This window comes from Bombus vancouverensis, chromosome 5 (genome assembly GCF_051014615.1).
Source record: "Bombus vancouverensis nearcticus chromosome 5, iyBomVanc1_principal, whole genome shotgun sequence".
NCBI lineage: Eukaryota > Metazoa > Arthropoda > Insecta > Hymenoptera > Apidae > Bombus > Bombus vancouverensis.
The window spans coordinates 6799643-6822594 of NC_134915.1; the positions used below are offsets into that span (position 1 = coordinate 6799643).

At 31.0% G+C, this 22952-nt stretch overlaps 3 protein-coding genes and 1 long non-coding RNA gene across 9 annotated transcripts in view; 2 read left to right on the forward strand and 2 right to left on the reverse strand.

Moving 5' to 3' along the window:
- Dh44 (corticotropin-releasing diuretic hormone 44) overlaps positions 1-11095 on the forward strand; it is an 81608-nt gene extending 70513 nt beyond the window's left edge. For all 3 annotated transcript variants that reach the window (XM_033339826.2, XM_076618590.1, XM_076618588.1), the window contains exons 3-4: positions 7667-8074; positions 9422-11095. In XM_033339826.2, the coding sequence (XP_033195717.1) occupies positions 7667-8074; positions 9422-9451 (438 nt within the window). In that variant the 3' untranslated portion in view covers positions 9452-11095. The remainder of the gene's footprint in view (positions 1-7666; positions 8075-9421) is intronic.
- A 691-nt stretch (positions 11096-11786) lies between these two features.
- On the reverse strand, positions 11787-14767 carry LOC117159694 (F-box-like/WD repeat-containing protein TBL1XR1). Of its 2 annotated transcripts, none has more exons than XM_076618587.1 (6): positions 14707-14767; positions 13971-14258; positions 12911-13257; positions 12494-12838; positions 12040-12408; positions 11787-11955 (listed from the first exon to the last, which is right to left on the reverse strand). In XM_076618587.1, the coding sequence occupies exons 2-6, from the start codon at positions 14092-14094 to the stop codon at positions 11824-11826; spliced, it is 1317 nt and encodes a 438-aa protein (XP_076474702.1). In that variant the 5' UTR covers positions 14095-14258; positions 14707-14767; the 3' UTR covers positions 11787-11823. The 2 variants fall into 2 exon arrangements, with proteins under 2 accessions (XP_076474702.1, XP_033195669.1); XM_033339778.2 differs by having other exon boundaries at positions 14578-14764.
- A 1088-nt stretch (positions 14768-15855) lies between these two features.
- crn (pre-mRNA splicing factor crn) lies at positions 15856-19610 on the reverse strand. Of its 2 annotated transcripts, XM_076618628.1 has the most exons (15): positions 19297-19610; positions 19137-19197; positions 18936-19025; positions 18618-18778; positions 18291-18487; positions 17920-18221; positions 17736-17850; positions 17470-17645; positions 17286-17386; positions 17106-17217; positions 16890-17036; positions 16710-16786; positions 16521-16638; positions 16185-16445; positions 15856-16108 (listed from the first exon to the last, which is right to left on the reverse strand). In XM_076618628.1, the coding sequence occupies exons 2-15, from the start codon at positions 19170-19172 to the stop codon at positions 15953-15955; spliced, it is 2049 nt and encodes a 682-aa protein (XP_076474743.1). In that variant the 5' UTR covers positions 19173-19197; positions 19297-19610; the 3' UTR covers positions 15856-15952. The 2 variants fall into 2 exon arrangements, with proteins under 2 accessions (XP_076474743.1, XP_033195640.1); XM_033339749.2 differs by having other exon boundaries at positions 19137-19610.
- LOC143302685 (uncharacterized) lies at positions 19589-21178 on the forward strand. 2 transcript variants are annotated; one of them, XR_013058397.1, is made up of 2 exons: positions 19589-20027; positions 20084-21178. It is a non-coding gene; the product is annotated as an uncharacterized LOC143302685 (long non-coding RNA). The 2 variants fall into 2 exon arrangements; XR_013058398.1 differs by having other exon boundaries at positions 20174-21178.
- Positions 21179-22952: the final 1774 nt, after the last annotated feature.

The window sequence follows — 22952 nt, forward strand, 5'->3', positions numbered from 1 at the left end:
AAATAAAGTGGAATAAAAATCTCAGCACCTGTTAAATAAGAAACAAACTTGTCTATTAAACGTACGATATTACACTTATTAATTCGATAAGTAAACTGCGGACATTTATGCAAATTCATATTTTTATAAATACAGATAGATGAAACCTACACTACCGTGCACAAATATTTGGACACTCGATGCGATTCAATTGAAAGATTGTGGTCCAGATGAACGCTACTTAAAATTAATAGAACTATAATAGATTGAAGCGTTAAATGTCAATGACTATAAGCAAACGCTTGGAACGTTGAGTATGATTGACATACTTTTTCTCAAAAGTGGATTTAAATATCGAAATGTGGAAGTTGTTCTATCGATTCTGATTCTCGCGCAAAATATAGCCTGTGATAAAACAAACAATAAGGTTTCTACATCTTATCCGTTTAGATTGGATAATTTTACGACACAATTGAAATAACATCATCGTGAAATCATTTGGTATAAAGAAGGTCAAGTTACTGCGATGCTTTTGCAAAATTTACCATTCTAGTTTAAAAACGCTGAAATTTATAATAAATTAGTTCCTCCCCGTAAAATATTCCCTCCCCGTTAGTAGAAAAATATTCATTTTAAGAAAAAAATTAATCATTGTTCGAAATACCCCACCAACTTACTAAAATATCGAAGACGGTTATGTATCGGAATATTCCCTTAAAAAGTTGTAGTAGAAAATATAATAATAGCAGAATGTTTAATTCGCGGAGTGATCCGGAAAATATGGAAAAATGTGAAAATACAAATGGTAGAAAAACGTGCTAAGTTGCTTTAAACATAAAAGTTTCTTAGTAAAAACGAAACAAAATTTTCATTTTAACTTTCCAGAAAGCATTTCGTCTATTTTCGTTCAAACTTGCTTCGAAACTTCGAGAAAAAAAGGTTCGCTGGACAAAAGAATTGTAAATCGAGCAAATGGCATTTAAAATCTTCTTTTCAAAATGTACTAACTATCGTTGAATGGACAATTAAATGTCTCTTACGAGACATGTGTTTCCTTCTCCTCGTGTTTGTAACGTGAATCTATTAATTAAATTATTCTGTTATTATTTCATTACATCAAGTCGTTAATTCTTTGCAATAAAACTTCCCAGCGAATTTGCCTGGGTTAAATATTTTTTTACAACTCGAACAACGCAGAAATAGACAATGAAATCTGGGCGCGTGCTGAAGTTCAAGATCCACGAACCTAACCCGCCGAGCCTAACCCCAACCTAACCTCTATCTATCAGATATTAGCTGGACGTGAAATGATTACGATATATCCTTTCACGAATCTCTCTCCTGGAGTCGCACGGATAGAATCAAACGTTAAACGTCACAACCGTTTTCCCGTTTCATGGACCACCTTAATAAACAGATTATTGAAAAACTCTCTGTTTCGCGTTCCAAAGCGGACAATAACATGGTTGCTGTTCTGCAACAACAGAGAAATTATTCGCGGGTGAGACGTGAAAAGGATAACACGCTCGTTAAATTTCATCGTCGAGAGGTTTGTAATTGGAAATGGAATCGGAAATTCGTTCGACCATGATTTCCGACCATTCTTTCTCTCCATTAATCAAACACAATGTGCTAGTGTACTCGCATCTATAAACACGCCACTACTGTTCAAACGTATCTGGACGTTTCGCTGGAGTTGTAATTTATAAATTAAATTTGAATATTAATCGGCCGAATTTGATCAGAATATATGAATTGGCGATGGATTAGTAATTAAAAGTGCCATTTACTCTCTACGGAATCGGCAGAAAAATGGAATAAATGGTTCATTAAAAGATTAAGTAGGGAAAAGTAAATTTGTATACTCATTGGAAACTACATACGTTTAGTATAATATCGCTTGCAACCAGACGGCTGTAGTTTTCAAAATTCTCGCGTCAAAGACAAAGAGATTCGTTAGTTAAACCGTTAGAGATAATGTAGATAATTTGAATAACACAAAATTGTCGAATAATCGAAGATTCCAAATAAAATTCCAAACACCCGGAATTTTTAATCTTCACGCATATTTCTATTCATATACCTCTCATAGCATATTCTCATAACATATAATAACTATTCATAACATATTCCTATGTGAAAACAACGCAGGCCAATTAATTGGTTATAATTGATTTATTCAACTTGCGCGTGTGAACGTCGCATTAGCATTCCTCAAGGCATCTTTTCTTTCTATTCTTCTTGTTGCATGAATTTAATTAAAACTCGTCTCCTTGTCGGAGCCGGTGATTGTTACCAGACAACAACGCACTTTTGCCAAATGTTCTTAATTAATTACCTCCCATATTGTGTAAACGATAGAGGATCTATTTGGAGCGAGCCGACAATGTTTGGGCCAGAGCAATAGATACATCGAACGAGGAATAAGTGCTATATATCTGTAAGGAGAGAACATCGAGCTCCTGGATTCCTGGTCCCGATGAAACTCTCGAGATACGTACACGACAAGCTTCGATTTCAATACAGACTATACAGACAGATATACGGTCGATCACGAAAGTCTACGTACATGATGGCTCACGAAAGTATCCGAACACGCTTAGAAGCTAGATATAGTATGCACAGTGTTTTCTACTTTTTCCGGTTTAACTTTAGGAGCGCGATTTACAAGTGAAAATAAGGAAAAATGTTTTAAAGATGAAGTTTTGTTGCAAACGCTTTATTGGAAGGTTGCGAGGCAATATTGGACGCAGCGCGAAGTACGTACGTAGAGTGCAATTTCGTTATCACTGGATACAAAAAATTGTAGTACGAAGAGTAACTATAGAGAAAAAATAAACGCAATTTATAACTTAGTTACCGTTAGTCGGTAATTAAGTAACTTGGCAAGTTAGCAAAGTACGGAAGTCGAATATACAGGAAAATTTCAAACTTCTCACAGACGTAGTCCGTGTGATACCAATAACGGGACAGTTTCTTTTCTCAGCTAAAGAACGGTCCTAGGGGTAAAAACACCTTCCCCCAAAGAAATCTTCACTTTTCATATCATCATGAATATTTCAGTAAGAAACTACATAAGATACAGGGGGAAAAGTTAAATTAAAAGTTGCAGAACTTGCAAATAATTTTTCTTTGATATTATCGTATTCTTAAATACGACATTCACTCCCTGAGGTAATGACGCTAGAATATTTGACACTTGTAGAACGTCCTTCGTATTATTCGAATATTTTTGTCCATCTGTTAGTTCGGATAAGGCAGGCTCTATTGTACTGGCAGGTGGCTTTGCGCCGGGGCACTCGGTATATTTCACGAACGAATTCTTCTTTTTGTCAGCTCTTTATAACGGCTTGTAAATTACGAAAAAGCGAAGGAAGCGTGTGAAATTTGAAGAATGGCTGAAGGCAAAGGTATTCCGAGGTACTAGTACATGCGCGTAAGTAAGTGCTGTGGCCCTCTTCCGGTACGCGCCCCTAGACTTTTTCTTTATATTCTTGAACGCATTTTCCGTAAAAGTGGCAATAAAAGCTAGGAAATATCCGAGTGTGGGTAGGGTAGAAAACTGCGGCCTGCACATACGAGCACCGTCGAATTCCTTTCTTTCATTCTGCTCTTTTTCTTTTTTCTTTCTTTTTTTTTACTCCCACGGATATGCTCAATATAACTCTACCCTCGATCCGCTTAAACAGTAATTTACAATGTTTTTTTTTTCACCGCCACTTCAGCCGCGATATTGCCACATCGCCGAAGCGATGATCGAATTTTATCCTTTATCCAACACCGCTCAGTTAACTTTCACGACAGACATTCGCGTGTGACTTAGGTGCGCAATATTTTAATATTCATAAAATTCTTCTCGCTGCTATTCTGATATTACGCTTCGCAGTCATAACTAAAAATGCATTTGTCTGAAGAAAAAAAATCCTGCTTTTTGTCACGCATTTTCGAAAGGAAGATACCATCTATTTTAAAAGGCGGAGAGACATTAGACCTGGCGCGTATAAATGAGCGATCAGTCGTTAATCAGCGGACGGCTAATCTTTAGGCAAATTTATACTTTTGTAGAGACTATATAAGAAATAGAAGTTGAATAGAAATACGTTTTAGCTGCCAGAAATTATAACAGATTGGTATTCTACTATAGGTAGGTTATATAATTATGTATATTCTGTGTATTTTTGCATCTTCGAATTTTGTATAATTGCATTCACAGTCCGTTAACTAGTAATTAATTTTATTTGCAGCCTTCTCAAGTTACTTTTCTATTAAATTAAAGAAGCTTGTGAACAACGTTGTTTATCAATATTATGTTTTATTATTTATCTAGTATTTATGTAGTATATATAGTATTTAGTATTTATATACTTCTATAAATGAAAATAACGATCAAGTTATTATATTTTAGTTGGTTGGTATCTATTTGAAAATTTCCCATGAGTAAGCACAAAAAGTCCACTATCTATTTACGATAAAACCACAAAAAATATGCGTATTCAGATGCTTTTGTGCAGTAGTATATTTTTGAAGACTGTAGTTTGACTACAATTTTGGAAAAATGAAAAAAATGACCGGCTGTAAAAGTTAAAATATAAAAAAAATTATGTGTATACAGACTGCATTCTACGTCAGCAACAACTGAAGATTTTAGAAAGAGATACTACATCAGCAACTACGAATTAGCGTTAACATTCTTCCTTTTTATATGATGTTGCATCTATTCAGTTCATTCGCAGTATAGCAAATTGAAGTTACCGCTTGCGTCAAGACACAGCGCCATCTAATTTACTAAAAATCCTCTTAAGGAATTGATTGCAGATACCGTTGAATGAATAAGAAGATATCTGCATATTTAGAATAGATTGGATAAAATGTTCATGTGTTTTTTAACAAATGTCTTTGCATCGTTTTGCTACGTAATTATGAATTTTTCCAACCAAGTCATACCACCACCATCATAAGTCATACACCAAGTCATTCAAAAGTTTATTGTCAACAATTGCAATGAGTGAACCGAATATCTGACGACAAATCGCGTATATCTCCATTTTTCTCCGGGTATATCGCATATCGCTCATTTCCGCAACAATCAAACGAAAACGAGTTTGAATGTCTGAACTGTTATATGTAGTTTCGTAATGATGCGATAGCGACACAACTACCCTCTCATAGCAAATTTTTGAACTTCACTTGTAGGATTCCACCAGCAGAAGTACAAGGAACAACAGTTTTTCCTGTTTTTCGAAAACTACAAATTTCGAGTTATGCTGCAACAAATGAGCGATATAAGTCTTACGACTGAAAATTATGGATTTAAACTGGAAAATTATGAAGCGTCGCTCATATTCATCGATTTGGTACCATCAGACTATCGCTTCTTTAGATCCTTACAAAATTATCTGAATGGCAAAAGATTCAGAACCTACGAAGTGCACAATATGCTTCAAGAATATTTCTCGTCTAAACCACAAAAATTCTACCTAGATGATACCCAAAAGCTTGTGGGACGATGAGACAGTAATAGAGACTAATGGACATTTTATTATTGATTCAATATTTAATAACTGAAGTTCTCCAAATAGAATTCAGTGGAATGTATACAGTATAAACGCACGAATTTGTCGTTAAATTTTTATGCAATAAGTAGTTATAAACATAATGCGTGAGAAGATTTATACTTGTTTTTCTTATTTTAATAGCAGTATTTTACGTCATCCAGCTATAAATTTCAGTTTATTACAACCAACGTCCAGTTTTAAAAATGTGAAAAAGTCCGTAGATTAGAAAAGCAACAAGTACCTCTTATTGCTCTCGATGAATATTACGGGCCACTTAAAGTCTTAGATCTCAGTTTTATTACCCTGTATACCAATGATAGATCAGCTTAAAAACTACATATTTATCAAAATTTAAATCATTTATTTAATAACATATTACAATCATGTATTAAAATTAATATATGTATATGTATGATTTAAATATCCAGTTTTAAATGTCACGATTTAGATCAATCACAGCTATGCAAATGTTTAAAAAATTAAATGCTAAGTACTTACGAAATAGTAAAATTAATAATAGTCATACAATTCTACGTAAATTTAGAAATCAGCGTTACAACTTAATTATCTAGAAATAAAAAGCTTTTCGAACGTCAATTTGTTATCGCGTATTAATTTTGAAAAGTCGATCTGAACGCAATGTATGCAAACATCCTGACATACATATGATTGTAATAATCAAATTATTAGACCTTTCATCTGCAGCTGTAGAAGCTAAATTAAAATTAATAATGATAAGAATATAGGCAATGTAAATACGAATAATAATAATGTATGTACATTATAACTACACGCACATCATATATTACATTCGACTATTTATTTTCAGTTATAATCTTTCATTATTTTGTAAATGGAAAATCCAAATATTTTCCTACTGAAATGAGACAGGTATACACGTGAGAATGTCTTTCGTTTTAATCACATTTGGAAGAAATTGTACGTTTTCCCCTGGCAAAGTAGGAATTAAGTGCTCCATAAAAGCAAACGCAAGGATCGTATAAAAATACTTCCGTTTTTTACATAGGGTAAAGCTGATCCATTACCCGAACAAATGGGTTTTTAACGGTCTTGGGAATTGTAAACGAATAAATTACAACCACGTCTTGCGAAACGTCGGTGATACGTAATTATTAAAAGTTCCTAAGGTTATCAGTAGTAACAACGTTTCCTTAATAGATCAATTAATACAAAAATTTAAAAAAGAATAAACTAATTCTTTTCGCTTTTCAAAATAAAAAAACTCGTCGTTTGGTCCAATTAAAAAAAAAGTGATTACGTTTTAAAGGGTTTCTGAATGTCAATGCAACCAACTCTATATAAATCATTCCTTCTTATACAAAGTAACAAATACAAAGACACTGCTGTGCCCGAGTATTAATGCGAGTAATTCTACTTATTGTAAAATATAACGATTCTCAACATGGAAGTAGCAAAGACAATCTAGATACACGTCTAGAAGGAAGGATGAAGGGTAAAGACGGAAGAATGATTGCAAGGATTTACGCGTGGAAATGAGATGAGTATTGGAAAGAGAGTGGAAGCAGGAAGTGCCGAATTTGTGGAGGACATGAAATATGTATCTGAAATATGAAATGTGACAGGATTATTTTTAAAAAAAACAGGATTAAATTACGGAGGTAGATGCAGTGGTTGTTCTGGGGGCACAAGATCCGAGGCTCGAGATTCTGTGAGAAATTGAGAAGGAAAAAGAAAGGGCTAGTGGGGAGAAGGGAGAACAGGAGAGGGAAGAAAGACTCTATATAATTTTATATTATATTTTTGTATTTTTATATTCTATATTGCCATAGACATTTCGTATTTTATGTTTCTGTTTGGACCTGTATATCGTTGAAGCTTAAACACTGCGAGACTATAAAAGACATAGACAACAAGGAATATAAGAGGTACCATTGTAGGGCTAAATAGGGTTTTAAGACTAAATGTTAAGTATGTTAAATAGGCTGATTCATATGTTAAGCTTGACGGTTGGATAGGTAGACGTTAAGGGTATACGAAAGAAATATGTAACTGAAATTCCGTCCTAATCTAGAGAGGAGGGACTGTGAAATATAAATGAACATTAAATGGAAAATAAAATAAATCAGAGATAACGATTTCATAATTTTCAGAATGAAATGTTCGACTCGGGAAACGATCCTGAATCAACGGTAGTCCGGACGAAACGATTGGAATCAAAACGCATTGGATCGTTGTCGATCGTGAATTCCTTGGACGTGTTACGACAGAGAGTTCTTCTTGAACTTGCCCGGCGTAAAGCTTTGCAGGATCAACAGCAAATTGACGCAAATCGACGTATTTTAAAAACTATCGGAAAAAGATCATTACCGCTTTACAACAAAGATGTGCCCAAAGCTATCGACTCAAGAATAAGAAACGGAATTGATTATGTCTTCGAACAGGAAGAGAAGAGCCACGATCGAGACGTGGTGCCAGAAAGGATCCCTGACAGAATGCAGAACTGGCTACGAAATGACGATTCCGCTTTTCGAGAAAGACAAGACGATCAAATGCGAAGGGTAATTATTCTGTTCGTTCGTTTTCGTAAATTTAATTCTTCATAAATGTACAGTGCCTCGCGAAAGTATTTGTACACTTACCACACGAAACTTTTACATCTATACCGTGCGTGTTATATGAAAACATGTTGAAATTTTATTAGCACTGTGATGAGACGCGACTGCCATGTTTATATTGGTAAAATTTAAAACCAATCTAAAAATATACATAGAGATTGTAAGATATTTACTGTAAACTTATATTTGGAAAGAAATTAATATTCAGTATCGACTAGTATAGTTAAGTATGTGTATAATAAGTATCAAAGATGTATAGTGAGGCTTGTTAATATTCCGGCTAATTGCCTGTTTAAGCACTTTTTGTGATCTATGTAAAATATATATTTGTATTAAATTTCCTTTAACTAACTGTACACATTTTCAAAATCGTTTAAAATTTTATCAATATAATCACCATAGTTGGGTGTCGTTACAGCACTAATGAAATCTTAAAATGTTTTCTATAACATGCGTAATAGGTTTATAATAGGTAATAAAATAAAATAACAGACAAGTTTATTTCAAAATAGAAATGAATGTAAATATAAATTCCAATGTCTTGTTTGAGAAATAAATTGTTTCCAAATGATAATTTCAAACAATGATGGTTGTTCCAAATAATAATGTAAAATTATGAATAACAATTTTATACATAATAAATGTGCTAATTGTTGTCATTTATTCGCTCTTAATACGACTAAAAACTTAAATATTGTATCAGATAATTGAATCGCATGATTATTAATGATCATTAATAACAATAGCAAAGAAAACAGCCGTTTAATTGAATTTGACGCTGGAAGGGAGCACTTATTAACAAAGTCAACGGTGCTTGAAATGTTTACTATGTTAGTGGTATTACCTGTACGTGGTAATTAGAATAGACCATCAAAATATTTAGAGTAGAAATAACTTTTCCGATTACACATATCGTCGAAATTTTAAAATTTCTGAAATTTATGAATGGAAGTTCCATGCCATATAGATAGGAAGAAAATTATTTTCTTGGTAAAGTCAAATAACAAATATCTACATTTCAAATAAAATAACAAGTAATAAAATAAGTTATTTTTCAAATACACCGTTGCTTAAATAACATCACCTAAGATAAAGCGACAGAGCAAATAACAAATAAAATAAAAATTTTATTCGAATGATTATTTGAATAAAATTATTTTTAAATTGCCCAGCCCTGGCCTGTACGTTGGATTAATGCTTCTTATTTTTTAATTTTATTTTAGATATTGACATAGAATAGCATTTTGAAAATATTATCTCGTAAAAAGTAAATAAAATCTCTGTTTTCAGATCCAAGCAAATGAGCTACGTTTGCTGTAATCAACACAAAGGAAGATCAAGTCACAATACACTATCGCTATATTACGATTTTTTATCTAACAAGCTAATGGATTGCATATAGTTTATCTATTATTCGTCATATTCCTCAGGTTTTATCATATATATATACATATAATACATACATGTATCTATACATTTTGTGCTGTGCAAAATTCATAATTTAATATCGCGTTTCATTCATGAATTATACGCAGATTATTCATGTGTCAAGCGTAAAGTAAATATTAGCGCATGAAGTTACCAGTAGTGCAAAAAGTTTAACAATCAGAATATAACAGTATTTTCTCCTATCTCTTTTATTTAAGTTTTAGTCGTCTTAATTCTAAGTAATTTTGTAGCATCCAGAAGAGGAGGGAAATAGAAATACCATGTGAAACATATGATATCAATTTCCTTGTCTATACTCGTACTTTTTTCTTCTCTATACTAATCATACAAAACGATTTAACTTTAGCTCTCGGACTAGACGTTTTACTATTTTCTATTTCTTCCTTTTCAATAGCGCAAAAAAAACACGAAACAAAACAGTATTATGCCTTGTGATCCCTTAAAGTCTGCCCAACCAGTAAACCCCAGACAGAAGACATTTTATATCCAATTTTGGATATAATTTAATGTAAATGTTTCTTCGTATTAGTATTAAGTTTTACGAACACGACGATAGAAATGTTTTAAAGTATTTTATTATAATTATTTTGAAATACGACTCTTAATTAAAATTAACTGCGAAGATGTGCAAAGGAAAAACAAATTGTATTTATCTATTGTACAGTAAAATTTCTTGAACAACCAAGTATTCATGTAATAGTTTGGTAATTATTTCAAGCCGAACTTAGACGTTATTTACAAATATAGATCCAAATGGCTGTAAATTTGATGTAATGTAATTATTTAAATATATAGATCAAACGCTTTCTTCTCAACAAATTTCACTCGTGAAAGAAATAAATGTAGTTAAGAATAAATGTTCCATAGAACTATCTCTTAAATACCTTTATTTTATGTAGATTATTTCCTTTTTATTTTCATTTACGTTGCTTTCTTTACGATTATATTCCTTATTTTTGTAACACCCTCAGAGAAACACAGATAGCGGTCTAGTGAATTTATATATTTATTAATAAATACTGCATTAGAGGCGTGTATTCTAAATAATCGGTGAATAGTTCCTTTCATGTGCACCACAGATTAATAGCTGTGCTATATTTTTCACCGAATTGCGTTTATGTCTACGTAAAACATCGAGGCGTGATTTATTTTTGAAATACATTCATTTTAGTCATATGATTTTACGCTAAATTAAAGACGCAATGCAAATAAATGTCTTTGAACATAATAAGATTATACAAAATTCATAATAAAAAAAACTTGTTGGTTTTAATTATGTTATTTCGTAAAATACGTACTCTTTCAATTACATTTGTTTTATTTTACTTGCATTTATCTTATAGCATTTTTATATTAAAAATCAGAAATTGATCTTTGCGGTTATTTTAAAAATACAATGATTAATGCTTACGATGTTTACGTTAATGTTAGAAAATAAATGTAATTAAATTTTATTATTATTTATATGTCGTATTATATAACCTATTGTTGAAGAAATGTGTAAGAAATTTTAAAAATGTATGTAACATAAATAGATTTTATTTATTTGAAAAACACGTACAATATCGTTTATTTATTTTTGTTTTAGATTTTCGTTTTTATCGGTTTAGTTACATAATGAATAATTGAAATAAAATAAAATTAATTTAAATAAGATTTGTTGTGTACTCTAATTGTACCTCTTTCACTTAATGAAATATAATAAAATGTAATAAGAATAAATGAAATGGTTGTGCAGTTTTTTTAAAAAGACTCATTTTATTCCTTATTATTACCGATGTTTCATATAATGCTTAATATTATCATTAAAATTATATATATCCCATCCACATAGTGAATGAATAATATTTTTTTCTAGAAATATAATATCTGTCAAGCTGTTCCAAATTTTACAGAGTATTATTGAAAATATTAATGTACAATACTTTTTATAAACATTTGTAATAAAACCCTAGTGAAATAGCTAAAAGAAACCACATTTTTTATTTTATATTTATATTCAAATCTTCAATTCGTAACTTACTGAACGTATCTCAATTTTAATTTTAATTTTATGTATAAATAATTAATGTACTATGAAACTATACTCAACAAGCACAAGTAAATCAAGTAATTGTAAAATGTGGCTAATATTCCGGGTAATAAAGAGTTCAATGAAAAATAAAGAATAAAACAAGAATTACCGAAGGTAACTTAAAATCATAGGTCCAGGAAATGAAATATAATCTATTGTTCATTTGCAATCACATTTTACGAAGGTCTAGAACAAACACACTGCCATCAGACGCAGAAGCACCGACTTTGTCTCCTCGACTATTCCAACACACTTCAAAAATTCCTCCAGTTCCTTGATAACTATGTACCAATTGACCATTCTGCACAATTAAATATATAAGAAAATATATATAATGTGAACCTTCTATTAAATATACCAAACAAAAGAAGAATAGCTATCTTACCTGCGTAGACCATATATGAACACATTTGTCAAAACTTCCACTAGCAAGAAATTTGCCATCTGGACTAAATGCTACGCTATACACTGGCTCTGTGTGTTTCGTAAGTCTGTGTATACATGCACCTCTTTCTACATCCCATAACCTTACAGTAGAATCGAATGATGCACTAGCTAAAGTTAGATTCATATTTGGATTGTGAGTTCCAGGCCCAGTTGGGGACCATTTAATAGTATATATTTCTTTGCTATGAGCTTGTAAATCATGTACCCACGTATCTTGTTTCATAGACCAAATTTTAAGACTCATATCATCTGAACAACTAGCCAATAAGTTACCTTGAGGGTCCCATTTTATGGCATTAACTTCATTCTACAATTAAAGGAAAAACAAACTCTTTAAATTTTAAATAAATATTTAATTGAATCAAAGAATATAATTATTTCTGTATACATACTGTATGACCTTGGAAGCTCTTGATTGGTTTATCAACATTAAGTTTGCATACGTGTATGCATTGGTCAGTAGAACAACTAGCAAATGATGTATTTGTTTGCCAATCAACATCCAAGGCAGGTGCACAATGAAAGCTAAATTGTTGAGTACATTGCCCACTTTCTGCATCCCATATAATTGTTGTTTTGTCAACTCCAGCACTTAATATGTAGTTACCACGTTTATTCCATTTTAATGCAAAGATTGGACCTTTGTGTTGACCTAATGTGGATGCTAATTTACCATCTGTCTTCCAAATTCGTGCATAACCATCATAACTTCCTGTTGCTAATAAGGTACCATCACACTAAAATAAGTAACCAAATTATATTAGTTTCCTTTTTTCAACGTTGTAACTTAAGAGAAATAATCATTTTACCTTCCAATCTAATGAAGTAACATCTTTGTTGCTTGGCACTTCGGTACCACCTTTTTGTATGCAGTGACGAAGAACAAGCTGATTTGGAGCTTGTGAACTACCAGACATATCCCAAATACGAGCTGTGCTATCTCCTGAACCAGAAGCCAAAAGATCAGTTGTTGGATTCCATGCACATATGAAAACTTCCGATTCATGACCACGTAATATTGTAGCTTTAGTGTCTGGAATTTCAACAGCGCTAGCATTAGTTCCCCTGCTTGAACCTTGTTGTTGTTCATCTACTTCCATTTCTGTCCTATCTCCTCCTCTCTCATTTGTGCCTACACCTTCATTGGAGGTAACAACTGAAAACAGGTTAGTAAATTAATAACAATTACCAAATGGAAAGTTTTCTCTCCTTCTTGTATTTATATACGTAATCTGAAATAAAGAAATTCTGTTTTCAAAAAATAATACATTAATATTAAATAACAAACTCTTTCATTACCTTCATATTATTTTATAGAATTAAAATATTATTTTATACTTGTCTTATACAATTAAATTAATAAAAACTGATCTCTTTTTACAACTACAGTCTGTATAAACTTTAACAATATTCTTATTCTTATTCTTTATATGATATTACGGTATATATATAAAGTAACTTGTAAATAGTAAACCTTTGTAATTCTTGTCCTTATTCTTCATTCCAGATCACACATATATTAATAATATTGTTTGCTCCTAGCTTTCCGACATGTTATAAATGTAACAGTGAGCTTTATTTTGCTATATCAGTATATAATTTAACATTACAAAACAAATTTTTTAATTTATTAGTACAGTATAATAAATATATTTTACTTTAATATTCTATGACTGTTATAACAAAAATATTTGCTCATAACAAGTCCGACAGCTAAAGCAGTCCATTAATGTACCTGGTATAATAAGGAGGTCTATAAAACTTAAGTCTTTTTATAGACCAGGGTGTGCCAGGATAACAATTTTTGGTTTCAAAATATAACACATAAAATATAACATGAATAAAAATTAATATAATAAGTCAAATTACCTTCCTCTCCATTTGTATCTTGTACTTCTGTCTTCACCTGTTGTTTTTGCTGATTAATTTGATTTTGTCTTGATGCCACAACATCTGGCATAACAGCATCAATAAGAGATAAGGATTCCACCATTCTTTGTTCAGTACCATCTTCGCCTATTGATATTTCTGCTTCTGTGTACTGTAACCCTTTCTGTAGAATTGATAAAAGTGCTGCTGGTGGTACTAATGCTCCATTTATGTTACTCTGTGATATATGTGATTCTATGCCAAATGTGTATGCGGAGTGTTGAAATCCTATAAAAAAAAACCACACAGAGATTAATTTGCATCTTTTATATAATCTACAGTACAACTTTTATACAATAAACTTAAGAAATAACTTAGTAATCAACGTCGTGGATATGCTTTTATTTGTGCTCAAATAACCTCTTTAAATCACGTTTGATCTATAATTTGTAATATATTATTGACCAATATGATATTATTAATTGCAAATATTATTGTGAAATGTATATATACATAATATAAGTAACAAATGTGTACAAACAATAGCAAATTCAAAATTTGCCAAAATTATTTGAAAAGAGGTTACGTAGTACTCCAAAAAATATACCAGATTCTTGAAGGTATCGGTAAACCAAGAAATTGACTTCATCGCTAGAGAAGCTCATCGTTCTTTACTTTCAAGATACTAGCACAACATATTTATTGAAAGTTGCGCCTAAAAATCACTTTGACTCACGTCGGACGCCGAGATTGCCGCGTCGAAGCCACTCTACAAGTCACAGACACATTACACATGAGACCTCACCATTGGCCAAAAAATACGAACAACAGTGTGTTCTATAGAGATACGTAACTAACTTCAATGTAATCTCTTCATTCAAAGTAACGAGACGATACTTTGAACGAGATCAATTAGATTTCATTTATTATTGTCAAATGGATTATGTAAAAAATATACAGTGGTTCATGGAAGTATTTTTTATGAGCATATTACGTATGTTATATGAAATATCTCGAAATTCCAGTAATAGTGTAATGATATCTTACTATCGTGATTATATTAATAAAATTTGAAACGATCCTGAAAACATATACAAAAATAGCAAGTTATTTAGTATAAGTATATGTTTTGTAGAGATCAAAGAGATGTTTATTAAATATTCATCAATTTATCAATATTTCATTTATAAATTTATAAATTTCACAAATTTATCAGTCATTCATAATATGTAATTCGATTCATTCATAACATATAATTCATAACATTCATAATATATATAATATTATCTGTAATATTTATTATACATATATATGTGATTATTCTATACGTTTATCTGAATATATATTTTGAAATCTTTTAATAGTTCTAAACTAAGCGAGTTATACAATTCTATGTTATTAAAATAGGAATAATTACATAATTTAAATTATTTTTTATTCCTCATATTGTTTATATTTTCCTTAAGAATCTTACAAATTTCTTACGCATTTAGACCACGGTTTTATATGCCACATGCAAATATCTCAAGATTATATGATGGGAACTGTATGATTATTAAGATTGCTGAATTTGTTTTGTCACATTCTACAAAGATATCGAAAAATGAGGTTCTATTTCTAAAAATGACCATGAAATGATCAAATACTGTAACTTTGTCCTGAAAACATTTTTCATGCAACAATAAATAAGGCAAAAATTTAGATGATCTCACTTAACTGAGCCACTTTATATAAATTCTATACAGTTACAAAAATGACCAAGATTTAATACATTATATTACGATTTTTTAAATTATAAACTTAGTATCTCTTAGTATGTCTAGTATAGAGTGAACTAAGTAGAATCTTAAAATTTGAAAAAAAGGAATTGATGCTCTTAAAAAAATTAAAAGCTAATTAATATTTTTATTTAAAGTGAAAAAATCAAACATTAATTTATTTACAAGAACAGTACATTGTTTCTAAATAAAAAAAATATTTTTCTAACTATTGGAATCTATCTGATTATTTTCATTTTTGTCATTCATTTCTTTCTGTTTCATCCAAGCTTTAGCAGATGCCAAGAATTTAAGATTAGGTCTCTGTGATTCATCTTCTGGGAAAACAAAATCAAATACTTCTTCCCAACCATCATCACTCTAAAAACAAAAATTACATATGTGAACAAATGTTTTTTTAAAAATAACTTTTAAGTAATACAATAAATTTATTCACCCCATCTTCTCCAACAATACGTCTTCTACGTTTAATCCTTCGAGGCATTTTTTCCATAATTTTAGCTCGAGTGTCATCATCTCCTTTCTCACTTTCAAAATCTCTCCATGCTTCTAAAAGCAATGCTCTACTTTCTTTATCACCGTTCGATCTTAGTGCATCGTTTCCACGTTCAAAAATTCTTCTTGCCAGCACAACATTATCCAGACCATCCTCAGTTGTCGAATTAGCTAATTCAAACTTAGCATAGGCAATCCAAACCTAGATGTCATGATTTATATTTAATAACACATAATCTAAATTAAATATCTTGTATTTAATTATAATCAGTCTTACTTTAACATGAAGTGTACGTTCCAATAATCTTTCGAATAATTGCCTTGCGTTTTCTGTTTCATCTTGTGATATTTCAAAATCAATATATGATTTCCATAAGAGTTCTGGCATATCCAATCTATAAATTAAAGTAATGATACAATATCAGATTACGGTAATATAAATTACTTATACTTTTAAATACTTTACCTTGGCTGTGATATAGCTAATTCGTAAATAGCTCGTGCTCGTTCTACATCGCCCAAAAGCGTTTCTAACTCTGCGAACTATGTACAAAAATATTATCAAGAATGATTTTTATACACATTTAACCATTGAAATGATAATAATAAAAATAAATAAAAATAATAAAATAATAAATTATCATACCTTCATCCATGTAGTACAATTTTCTGGTCCAAATTCGAGGAATTTTTCATATAAAATTCTACATCTATCAAATTCTCTCAATTGTATTTCTAAATCAATGTATCCACGATATAATTTATCTCTAGGACAAATACCCAACGCCATACCCTATAATCAATTAAAATAATTTTCTATGCGGTGTCACAACTTATAAATTTTTGTAAAATTATTACTTACTAATTTTTTTCTAGCTGCTGTGAGATTTTTCTGTCTTATTTCAAAATACGCATAAAATAACCAGATTTTAGAGAAAGTGAAATGCTTGTGAGGAATTAATTCTAAGCAAGCTCTGAAAACACATAAACACATTAATCAAAATAAAACATCTTCTATGGTAATTTTTAAGGTACTAATTACTTATAGACTTGTCTGCATCTTTCTATATCTTCAGTATCAAGTTCCTCAAAAAGAGCATAATTTATCCAAAGATAAATATATCTTCTCCAAAATAGCTTTTCCTATGAAAAATGATATCCTCATACTAACATTTATTTACGATATATGTACAAAATGCTAAATACATTAAATACATCTCTCTTACTTTAGTTGGTGGTACATTGGCTATCGCACGTTCGTAAGTTTCCCTAATGACATCCACATTCCCTTCTGATTCTACTAATCTCAAGTAATCGAACCAGGCATCATAATTAGAAGGATTTTCTTTCACTTCTTGCTCGTATTGATATTTTCGTTTACTTACTATTACATCTTCAATACCTATAAATAATAATACAACATGATTGTATGCATAAATATATATTTATAAAATATTATTCAGTATGATAAATCAAAAATAAATTATAATACCTGAACGATCTCCATATTTTTTCTCATGTATTGTGTATGCTTTATAAATTTCCTGTGTTTTCTCTTTTGGAATATGATCTAATGCATACTTATAAATTACTCTGGCTCGATCATGCTACAACAAAATAATATAACATGCGTTAAATTAAACTATGCGAAAAAAATAATTTTGGTCCTTCCTTACTTCTCTTTGTCCTTCCTCAAACTTTGCAAATGCAATAAATAGTCTTTCATCCAAATTTTCGTCGCCATAAAAATCAATGGCGCGTTCATAAACATTGCGAGCACCATTAATAAAACCATGAGATTCTTCAAATCGTGCATATTTTATCCAGTGCTTAACATCAGGATGTACCATTACAAAACGTTCATAAATTTGTCTAGCTCTCTGAATTTCCTTATATCTCAATTCGAATTTGATGTATGTTTGCCATGCCTGTTCATCAGGTTCCCATTCCATCCATCTTTCAAATATCTGACGTGCTCCTAAATAAATATTTCAATCAATAAACAGTCAATATACTATGTTAGATTAAAATTAAAAGAAGGATTTACCAGCAATATTTTCTAACATTTCTTCCATATAAGTGTATTTGTACCAAAATTGATTTGCTCTAGGTAATATAGTAACAGCACGGTCCCATAAATTTCTGGCATGATTTACTTGACGATTTCGCATTTCCATTTCTGTGTATTTGAGCCATAATGTAATGTTTCTATGGTCAACATCTAAAGCACGTTCATATATGGATCTAAAATTCATAAATAATACAATTAATACTTTTATAATTAATACAAAATAATAATAATGTTGTTTATTTTTTACAAAAAAAGACATTAATCATAAATATATAATCATGATGACTTTAATATATTTCATACCTTGCTCGTTGTATCTGCTTTTGACTTTCTTCCCATTGAGCATATTTTATCCAATTTGAAATCACCATACGATTTTTACGAATATTATCTTCAAAAGCTTTACGTTTCCGATGTTGATAATCAGCTAACTCATGAGGATCAGAAATCTTTTGTTTTGGTGGCTGAAGTAATAGAAATATATATAAATATTCATTATATATCAACTTTTCAGCTGTTCAGCTTCACATATATTAAAATTTATATATGGATAAAAATTACATAAAATTAATAAAAATAATGAATGGTCAAAATTGAATAAATAAATGCAAATATACTTACTGGTGGTAAGATTTCTAGGTCCCGTTCTTTTGCCTCCCGCAAAAGTTGCTCTGCTGTTATTTGAATTTCAGCAGGTGCTTTATTTTTAACCTAGAATAAAATATAGTTAAAATAATTTGATATAATATAAGAATTATTTCATTCTCATATATTACATTATATGATTTATATGTGTACTAAATATTTAAAAGTGTTACATACCTTTGCCACTTTTGGCATTTTCTGTGATTTTTCCATGATATTAAATTTAGTTCAATTCTTTCTACACAATAAATATTTTAGAAATATTTTTATCCTCCTGGTTAATTCAATTTTTATAATATATTTATGACAAAGAACAATGTATATTTTTTAAACTAACCATGATCTAAGAATAGCAGGTCCAAATACTATTTCATGGGAATTTTTATACAATACACCGATAATATTTATAATTATTATTGATATTTACAATTATTTTTAATTATTAAAATGTACTTTAGTAAACAAATATCAAATGGAAAGGCTAGGTATAACCAGCTATAACCAATATATAACCATCGATTAAGACAAGATAAAAGAGAATAGATGTGACATTAAACGGGATTTTGTGTCTCAGGTTCTGAAATACCGACCTACAAAAATATCATGTAGCAGTACATGATGATAAGAGTTCGCGACTGTGCGTGGTTTATTTTACCAACTTAGTATTGGAGAAGTCACTGTACGTGGTTGCAGCTTCGGCCTGTTTAGTAGTTTAATTCAATCACAGATATATTTCTATAGATTTCCTCTTTGATATAAAATAGATAGAACATGCAATACTTTTTCGTACTTTTAGTTATTGGTACATATTACAATATTATATGCACGATCATGTATACATATACTCAGATTACATACAGATCCAGCAACGGTGAAGAATGTCATTATTTTAATTTGATTTGTTTTGATGTATTTTAGTTCTCTTATAAGCTACATATTATTACCATGGTACTACCACAAAATTCTTTCAGGTCAATACGCGGTCTTTTTTGACAGATCTTCACTGATTCGAAAATGTAGAATTATCTTCCAAAGCTACCACGAATAATTTTTTGATACTCTGTACATGTACGTACTACAAAAGTATTAAAAGTATATTTGATTTAAATTGCACTCTTTTACAGGAAATATTTTGAGATTTAAGAATTTCGTTGATGCTTTAAGCATTGACTAAGGAGAGGATAGACGTGGCATTAAATAGAAATTTATTTCAGTTTCTCTAATATCGACGAGGAAAAAAATCAGAGTACATATTTCTTACGCCCTCTGTTATTTAATACGGTGAACGTAGGACTTATGATCAACTTAATCATCAAATGCGATGAAGAGATAAGCCTCGATTACATGCAATTCAATACACAATAAATAATATCGGCCGGTACTGATAAACTTCAACTTGGTTTATATGTCTCGCATCGTACATCACCCAGAATATAATGGATCGAGGTTAACGAAAAGAAACGAATAAAATCTAGTTCACTTATGTGAATTATTTCAAAGCTATATTCAATTCGACGGGCAGAAACGGGATAACATGAGCGGAAATGGGATAAAAAGTGTAAGGAAATGCGAAGTTCGAATACCTGGTTCGACCGCCTGTTTTTCGTTACCTTCGGATATGAGAAAAAGAAAGCGTCAATATTAAAGGCGCCGTAAATTAATCCCTCATCCGCATGGTGTGTGGACCAGCGGTCCCAACGTCTTGCGATTGTGATTGCCTGGGTTCCGTCATGCTGGGTTCTAGTGAGAGATAGCGAAGTCACTTAGGGATGTTGAAAGGGACCCTCTCCCTCGCTAGCGCACAGGCTGACGAGCTTTGACCTTCTTCGCGGCTGTGACGCCGAGGGTACCCAAGCATTCTTTGCACAATCGTCACAGTGGACAAACGTAAAATTAAAATCATGCGAGTTCGTCATTTTTCGAGTTTGCAGAACGTGCTACAAACAGGATTATCGTGAATTCGCTTTTAATGCTTCTTATAAACAGATGAAAACAGGAACAAATGGGAGAAAACGGGAGGACGCTAGTGAAAATGGGCAGAAACGGGAAAAATCTCGCGAAAACAAGAGGAAACCGACAGAGACGCTAACCCGTCTATACAATGGATCCCCAGTCAACACTTGTTAAAATTTTTTATGTACATATTATATACATTCACACATGCTATATGTATATTTGCTTTTCAAATTAAAGTAAATGTAGGAACTGTTTTCACTGAAGGAATATCATTTAAATGTTTAAATAACGGATAAATGCAAATTATTTAAATTCACCAATAAAGGTTCAATTAAAAACATAAAGTATGATACAAATTTTTTTTGTTTTAGATATGTTTCTCTAAATGTGTATTTTATACATATATTTAATATAAAAAAAAAATCTCTACTGGAATTCGAACCAACTTTTTTCAGATCGGTAAAATAAATCTGTGCGCTTATCTCCTAAAATTGTTACATTTGTTGGCAAACATAAGTATTAATATATCTATTTGTCATATTTATTAATTTTATTAGATAATTATAACAAATTTTACCTTATATAGTGTTTCTCGTTACAAAGCATATACGATACTGTTATGCTGTTACGTGAACGTAGTCTTAATGTGATCTTAGTCTAGAAAAGTCGATATATACATTTGGCACGTAATTTGAATCGTCAATCAAATATGTTTTAAAAGATAGCATGTATTTGAAGACTGTCTCATGGTTCGGTGCGTAGTACAGCGATAGGAAAGTTAGAACTTGGGAATAGAAATGCTTTGTTTAGCAAAATTGAAGGCCTCCTCAACAGGTTGCTTCTTCCGAATTTATAAATATATACCTTTTTTTCTTTACGTCATAATTTTCAATTTAAAATTTGTTTACTATCGCTTTCTATAAATTGATCGCTATTACTTACTTTCCGATCGCTCTGTTGTGAATACATCGAATGTAAGGATCAGCAAAAAAAAGAAACAATTGAGATACAGTAAAACATCTCACAGAATTAATATTTCGACAGACCAATTTAAAAAAATAAAAATTAATTTAACTCTCATGGTTTAGTTCGTTTGGACTAACCAACAAAGGACGGAAGTTCTTGATGTTACAGTGATAAGAAACTGAACGTGTTTCTAGGGTAAATTACACTTTAGGGGCCGTGAAATTATTGATATTTCTATTTGTAATCTTATTTTAACGTGTTTTGACAAAATCAAGTTTTAAAGTGCGGAATGCACTGATTCAAAAGTTATGCGTATATAAAATCGAACATTTTTAACATATTTTACAGGTTATTTTGATGTCACGCAGGCTTCTAACCATGCTCTGATTAGTCGACACAAATGAGCATGCAAATGTTCACCTCTTCCGCTTCCCTTATTCAAAGATATACTGCTTGCGTATTGCCTGATCAAAGATCGCATACCACCAATTTGATACACTTTGCAATATGGCTGCCACAGAAATTCGCATAGGCGGTCGGAAGAGTGTCATTATCGTGAAAGTGGTCTTTTCCTCGCATTCAACCCTTTGGTCTCCAATTAAATTGTATCTTCTGGCTATGGATCCCATCACTAGCTGTAATTAGACGAATGAAAAGTAATTCAAATCTAATTCAAATTTCATTGTAGCTTCCACACTGTAATTCACTGTTTTATGAATGAATCATTCTGCAACGAGACCCGCGTAACTTCGAAAACAGTCTGTGTGGATCTTGCTGCAACATGTTTCTGTATACGGAAATTAACATCGTCGTTTCGCTATTCTCAACCATCACCATTCTACAATTGATATTTCTGATATCATCTAACATTCAGTGTTCTTCCACCCTTCTGCGGTCATTATATTTCCGCTTTCCAAATTTTACTTCATCATTCTGTTAAATAATATAAAAATAATAATAATAATATTAAAATGGAAAAATAAGTAATATAAGAATATAAGGATATAAGGAACATGCACAACGCCCGAACATCCACATTTGGATATCTCTCACAATTTTGGTTATCCGGCT